This window comes from Penaeus vannamei, chromosome 8, assembly GCF_042767895.1.
Source record: "Penaeus vannamei isolate JL-2024 chromosome 8, ASM4276789v1, whole genome shotgun sequence".
NCBI lineage: Eukaryota > Metazoa > Arthropoda > Malacostraca > Decapoda > Penaeidae > Penaeus > Penaeus vannamei.
In genome coordinates, this window is record NC_091556.1 from 17047687 (window position 1) to 17048140 (window position 454).

General features: G+C 47.8%; 1 protein-coding gene across 1 annotated transcript in view; it reads left to right on the top strand.

Annotated features, from left to right (window-relative positions):
• Positions 1–372: 372 nt before the first annotated feature.
• LOC138862310 (uncharacterized) overlaps positions 373–454 on the top strand; it is a 1526-nt gene continuing 1444 nt past the window's right edge. Inside the window, exon 1 of the mRNA XM_070124029.1 lies at positions 373–454. This exon is cut by the window's right edge and continues 122 nt beyond it. Coding sequence (XP_069980130.1) covers positions 373–454 — 82 coding nt within the window.

The window sequence follows — 454 nt, forward strand, 5'->3', positions numbered from 1 at the left end:
TATTGCTGTGTACCAATGTTTTTAAACGACGTAAAAGAGATGTTCTATGCCAAACTAGCATCTGTGGCAGACAGGTGCCCATAGCAAGATATTTGCATTGTTCTGGGTGACTTCAATGAGATATCTGGCTGTGACTGACTGGATACGAGATCTATGTATGTCCCCATGGTTCGGTAGTTGTTGCTGGCAGCGTGAATAGCCTTCTTTTCTGGGATATTTTTTAGGCCCCAGTAACTGGAGATTTCTGGCCCAGGGTGTTTCATTTGGACAGGCTGAGGGAGGAGGTGGGTTCCCGGGGGTTTGCTGAGGCAGTCTGGTCGTTTCACAGCACTGACAAACCCTGTACTTCTGTGGGACACCTTCAAGCACAAAATGCATGATGCAGCTCAAAAAGCGATTGGTGCATGCCTGAGAGTAAGACAGAATTTCATCTCGCAGGAGACCCTGGTTGCCA